General features: G+C 40.5%; 1 protein-coding gene across 1 annotated transcript in view; it reads right to left on the bottom strand.

The window, feature by feature from the left end:
• Nucleotides 1-6,870, bottom strand: part of igsf21a (immunoglobin superfamily, member 21a) — a 276,459-nt gene that overhangs the window by 115,711 nt on the left and 153,878 nt on the right. Inside the window, exon 3 of the mRNA XM_024270945.1 lies at nucleotides 4,584-4,705. Within this exon, the coding sequence (XP_024126713.1) occupies nucleotides 4,584-4,705 (122 nt within the window). The remainder of the gene's footprint in view (nucleotides 1-4,583; nucleotides 4,706-6,870) is intronic.

Here is a 6,870-nt window from a genome sequence, read left to right as displayed (position 1 = left end):
TGACTCAAATGAATCGATTCACTTTGGTGAGTGACTCATTAAAACTCGAGTCAGTAAAAGGAATCATAATTCCCATCACTAGTGCGCTTTATTGACGCGGCCAGTGTGGAAGCACCTTACGTTACATTTTTGTGTTTTTTTTTCAAATCCTCAAAATAAAATGACATCAAAAATCGTATTTCTTTATTGCATTTCTTTAATTTCATCAAAGCAATGAAACAAACTGTAATTCATTCATATTGTAATGTATTGCTGTCGGTCTGGCAGCGCAAGGAATTGTGGGTTACCCATTCTTTTGCCTGTCTGACTGGAATTGGATTTAAGTTTGGGTTTTCCTCAACGTGTTTTGTTGTCTGACTGTTGAACATTTGTTGAACATTTATGATTTTGTCCTGTTATGTTTGAATTCTTCCTGCACCTGGAGTGAGAATGAGGGAGAGACTGATCAGGACCCCCTCTCGTTGTGTCGTTGCGGAATGTCAAAATAAAAGCTCAAATGTTCATCATGAGGCTATTCAGCTTCTGTTAGATAATTTTGACGCTTCAATATTCCATCGACTTGTCATGAGGCCCAAAGAAGAAGCGAAATTTCGGTGTACGACTCTTATAAGTAGTTTCCATTTGTGCGGCTCCAGACACATTTGTTTTTTATTGTATTGGTCCAAAGTGGCTCTTTCAACACTTTGGGTTGCCGACCCCTGGACTATGTGTTGAAAGGGGGAAATATAATGCTTACTGGACTGAATGACGATATCCATAGAAAGTCATTTAATTCTGGCTCCAACCAAATGAGTCAGTATTTTTTTTTCACGTTATGGACGCCGCCATGTTGGAACCACATGATGTCAGTCTTCGTTTCTATAGCAATCACCAATCAGGAGTGAGCTTGATGGAGCAACACATTCTCACTCCCAGGTAGTCACATATTGACGTTTGGTTACGGACCCCTCCCCGCCACTTTTTGAGGTTTTGTGTGTCCCCAACTAGTCGTTTATTGACGTGCTGGCTGTTCAAACCAATTTTATAATTTTCTGCATTGATGAACATGTTGACGAGTTTCATTGTTTTTTTTTACCGATTCACAAAGAATCGTTACATCTTTAGTGGGATAGAAGGCCACATCCCCAAAACTTGAGAGTGGGCAACAGAAAATCTGTCAGACGTTTTGAACATTGGATATGGGTACCAGCAGGCTCCATCTACTTTTAATTGAGGCATCTGATTGGTCGATTTATAACTAGAAGTAGAGAATAAAATCAGGATTAACAAGAAGATGCTAAAAGAGAAAGAATGGTCATTCTACTAGAATGACTGGGTGACAGTAATTTATTTCTCTATAGAAGTCTATGGGATTCAGCAGCTACTTCCTGTTTTCTAACGTCAGGGGGGGAGGAGTCACTCAGTCCAGTTCTCATATTCAGTCAATGGAAACAACCACAGATCAGTCAAGAAGTAAAACTGAAGTGATGAACAAACATAGCAATGGTTGAAATAAGAATGTTTAATCATGTAAGCTGTTTGGAATGATTGAAAAAATTTCCTTGAACATTTTCAAATAAACGTACACTTTTTAAAATGCCACAAGAATTCAGTTTTCTTTTTTTAAGCAACAAATTGGAAATGCTTCAACAAAGAGAGAAAATGAGGTGTAGCTAAAACCCTGTTTTCATCTTAACTGAAGGCCCCCTGAACAGGAACTATTGTTCGTGTGCATCAGAGTCTGTAAACCTGTCAGGGTGAAATGGATTTCTTCATTTAGTGTTCAAAACATTCCAACAAATGCTGGGACAGTAATACCAACGGTCCATTACTGCAGACTGGTGATTCCAAACAGTTTTCCAAAAGCCAGCTTCTGAAATCTTCCCACTTCTGTGAGAAAGATGCTTTTTTAGACAACAAAAGAACCCAATTATTTAATTATTTCACAAGTAAAAGATACTTTTTAAAAGAAAAATTTCGATGCACAAATAAAGTAGTTTTGAACACTACATGCTAATATTTCTTTGACAATAAATGTATTGTCTTTATAAATTTTTGATAGGCTTCAAATACACCAAGAGTTATCCACATACTTGATAAAAAACTACCATATCGATCAAAACCACCCTTCATGTTCTTACAAAATAAATATCCTTTCAATAAAAATCCCCATAATCAAGCTTAAGTTTTTGATTAAAATTTGGTGATCCGTCAGAACCACCATTTTACATCTAAAAATATTAGGAAATCTTTTTTGGGGGGATGCTTATTAGAAGTAATTTATATTTTGAATGATAAAAACAAACATTTCTTTGATAAATAACCATCTGTTTGAACAAAGTGAGGCGCTCCTGCATCAAAATCGATGCCTTTAACAGAAGGGCAAATAATTAAAAGCCAGGTCACAAAAGAAAGAGGAATATCTTTGAGACCGTTGCAGTTAAATAGCAAAAAAAATCAACATTCAAATAATGAGCATAAGACATTTTTATCAAAACATGCATCAAATAAATATGATTCTAAGGTGTTTATTTGCAGCTTATAAAACAGAAAATGTTAGCTTCGTAGTCTTTGTCTCAATTTCAAAAATAAATCAAAACAAAGAGGCATTTTGTTTCTTTGGATTCTTTGTTGGCATACTTTAAGTCAGGGAGGTTTTCTTGACCTGAGGACTGCTGTCGGCTTCTGTCTGGGGCGGATTCTGATTCATGTGCAGGTAGCATCTGTGACGCTCCCCGTGTGACTCAGTGAGTGGAAGCTGGAGTCTTCTGCTTCGGCGTGGCTCATTTTCCCGTGTTTGTATGTGTCTAAGTGTGTATGCCATTCCATTGAGATGATGCCCACTCTCCCACAGGGACAGTGGGATTGTCCAGATAAATCATCTTCAGCTGGGCAGCCACATCACATGAAAATATGAAAACAGAAAGAAAGAAGGGCCAAATACATCGGCTGGAATACCAAAGAGGGAACAAATTGGTTGAAGAATAAATAGAAGAAAATGATATAACGATTCCAGAGAAATTGAAGTTTTCTTATTGTCAACTGAAGGTGTGGTTCATGTTCAGGATTTCTTTGTATGGCAGCACATTCAGATCCTGACATCTGCAGTTGAAGAACGGGCAGTTTGAAGAGCTGGACAAAGAAAGAGGTGGGCTGCCAGCTATGCTGCTTTGCCCCTTGGGGTAAAAGAGGAAAGTCCCAGAATGCACCAAGCACATAATGAAGCCAATAGGTGCCTGATGAGGCGTCTTCCAACTGCAGCTCTGTTTACCTACTTCCCACTGCCTGTTAAGTAATAAAGCTGCAAAGAAAACAATGTTGGGTCAATCCAGTCGTAGTTTTAAGTCAGAATCGCAATTCACTACAGCACAAGTGTTGAACACTCATCATGAATCGCACACCTAAGCATGAGAGGGACAGGGTGTGTACAAGGAGAGAAGAGACTTTTGCCCCACCCATTTCAGTAGCTGCATCATTTTCAAACATCCTGCTTTCAGATCCAATGCAATTTGAATGAAGAAATACTAAGAAGCACAGTTTTAATAATTAATTACTTAATGTAGGTTCCTACTATGAGAAAAATGCGACCAGAACATGTTAAAAACACAAAAAAGACTGTTTTAGCTGGAGTGGGTCTTTAATTCTTAGTCATATGCACTGGTACGGGGGTTGACCTGTACTGGGGCTGGAGGTTTTTGGGATGTTGTGGGTTCGTGGCAGGTCACAGGTTCATCCTCAAAGCGCACAGGTGTGTTCTGCAGTTCCCTTGAGGCTTGTACAGCAACCTCAAGAGACGTCACGAAAATGGAACGTACCATTGTCATGTGCAGGGTTTATTGTGGGGCCTTCGCAAGGCTAATGGAAGTTCCTCACATTTACGAGGTACAGGTGATGCTGTCGTACGGTGTCCTTACATTGCAATAGTCATGTGAGTGATGTGTGAATACTGGTCCTTACTGACCATGCGGATGCTCTCCACACAGGGTGTGAACATGATATGTGCAGTAAGTGCCCGTAGGACGTCCACACAAACTATACACCACAAAATCCGTACGAGAGGCCTCTGTCTCACCTACTTGACCTTTTTCCTTCTTACTGCAGCACGATTATCCAAAAAATATGCAAGAACATTTTCTCTCTACGAGTTCACTGAGCAGTCTTTGACCTTGATATTTTGTGTGGGCCACCAGTGTGTCCCTTTGACCATTTTTCGCCTGCAGACAGCCTATTTCTACCGGCAAGGGCAGTTGGGACTAAAGCTTTACTGATGGTGTGGCTGTTGTTTCCTGCAAAATGTGCATATCTGCTTAAAGAAGAACAAGGTCACACTTTAGCAGTCAAGTAAAGAGTCAATGATTAGTTTTCCATATGTCTCAACACAATAATGTTCCGATCCATTCCTGATCCGATCTGGTCTTGTCTGATCAACACCAGAGCCCTGAAGGGTATGTGCTATGAACTACAGTTCAGTGTGGTGCATGAATAAAAACCTGGGCTTTGTTTTTGGAAACAAAATTAAAATTTGTCATCAAAAGAAACCCAATAAACTTCATATTTAAGTCTCTTGGATGGGAAGTAATCAATTGAAGTGAATTGAAGCTTACCGGACAGTTGACTGGTACACCAAGTCTTCACGCTTGCGGTAGTCCTCCATATGCGAGTAGTTTGTATTAAACATCGCATCATAGGTGAAGATTTTCTGCTTGATGGTACCTCCATCTGTCACCTGCAGAGCACACAAAGAAATCAAGGTGATTCCCCTAATCATGGATCAAAGAGCCGCTTGTCTCCAGAGTCCCACCTTTGTTGTATACCTACACAAGTGCAGTAATTGCCTGAAGTGTCGTCTGCACTTCTGCAGGCAATTACCTTATTGATCTGTGATAAAGTCATTCCTAATAATGGGTGGAATGAAGGATTTAAAAGCTGCTGACATGATAGCATCGCAGAGACGGTCGCTCAGGAGCCTGCAGGTCTGTGCTCAAGCTCGTAGTTTAATCCTAACGAGGACTGACACGGCGCAGCCTTCTGTGTGTGACAGGAGTCTATTCCTTTGCAAGTCGAATGACATGCCTGAGATACTGCAGAGGGTTTAGGTTAGGATGCTCAAAACGCCGGTCTCGCTTATTTATTGTTTTCTTTGGTGGCAGGGTAAACCATGGAGTAGATCTTTCCTGTTTAATAGTCAGAGGAGTATTAGAGTCCCTCAGAATTAGAATGGCTGTGATTCGCCCTCTCTTCAGAAGCAACCGGCAGCCATAAAGGAAAAGGGGTGACAGCATTTTAATGGAGTCACTAATACTGCTTTGAAGACGAAAATTGTTGCTGAGTCTAAGGATCTTTCTTCCGTTTGCCTGTGAAGACGCTGTCATTCTGATCCAATCCAATCCCTCCAGCAGGTAAACAATGTCACGGCGTTTCAGGATTAGTCTGTATAATGTTTTATACACACAGCGAGGAGACAAAGTGAAACTATTTTCACATAAACAAGCAATTATTCCTTTCGAGACTGGGCTAACTCAAATAACCTCCCGCCTCTGGGGAAGGCAACCCACCATTGGCTGGGTTGGGTACATCCAAACTTTGTCTTCGCTTAGAGAGATTTTAAAAACACAAAGCAAGAGGCTGTCTGGATCTGGGGATTGAACTGTGTGGGTATTGGGGGTTTTTGGTTTGTCAAAGGGTCATTGAGAGGAGCCACCACATCTTAAGGGGAGTGCAGGTGTGTCTTATAGTTCCCTGGAGAATCACAAGGTCACCTTAAGGACCTGGCTGCAGACAAGATGACACCATGGCATCACTAACAGGAAGCAGAAATTCCAAAGGTTTTCAGAATTCTACCACCTTCGATTAAAAAAACGTTTTAATCTGAATAAATGGCTTAGTGTAAAGATGAGTTTAAAATGGGGCAAAGAAAATGTCATCATTTCATTTCTTTCAATTTTTTATAAACAAAAGTATTTAGATTTGTAAAACTGTTACAGCGCTTACATTCCTTCACTACCATAACTTTTCAACCCTTAACGCTGACAGCGTGGTTTGGCTTATCTGTCACAGACAAATAAGGCTTTGTACGGGTAAGCAAACTTTATTTTAGTAATGTGTTGCATATTGGTGAGAAGCTGCGTTTTTCAACAGATCAACTGATTCACGTCGATTGCTAACGAGGTGGTATTTTGACAGAGATATTCCCGGTGTTTAAGGTTCAAAGCTTAAAACAGAAGAAAAGCAGCTGTTGGGCTCACAAGTTAAATTGGTCTTTTTCAACAACAAAAAATAAATTAATTTAAAAAAAGTCTTTGTTGACCGAAAGGAGGGTGGGTGAACTTCCGTTTCCAGTCCAGGACTTCCTGTTTCGGTTTATGGTGTCTGGGTGCCATCTTGTTTTCTGCAGCCATGTTCTCTTGACCCTGAAGAACGTCATGAGAATGGAACGTACCATTGTTGAGCGTGTGGTAATTGTGTTCTGAGGTATTTGCAAGGTTAATGAAGGCTCCACACATTTATAAGAATGATTCTGTCATACCGTGTCCTAACACCACACTCTGGTCGTCAGTGAGGTATGAGTACTGGCTCCTTACTGACCACACAAATGCTGCACGCCAAGGGTGTGCACGTGATACGCAAGTCCACACAAACTACACTCTGACTGCCCCATCTTTTAATTTCTAACACTCAGGCGGCAGCAAAGAGTATCCACCTGTAAGGACAGTTGTGACTATAAGACTTTAGATCAGGATTCTCAAACTCACTTTATTTCAGGTCCACTGAAGGCAGAGTCTGGCTGAGGCTGGGCTGTATGGGGTTCCATTTGTGCCAAAAATGTTTTTGCATCCAATGTCTATGTCTTTAGTTTATTGTCAATGTTGACTGAACAAGTTTATTAAACAT

This window comes from Oryzias melastigma, linkage group LG5, assembly GCF_002922805.2.
Source record: "Oryzias melastigma strain HK-1 linkage group LG5, ASM292280v2, whole genome shotgun sequence".
NCBI lineage: Eukaryota > Metazoa > Chordata > Actinopteri > Beloniformes > Adrianichthyidae > Oryzias > Oryzias melastigma.
This window is presented reverse-complemented; position numbering and strand designations above follow the sequence as displayed.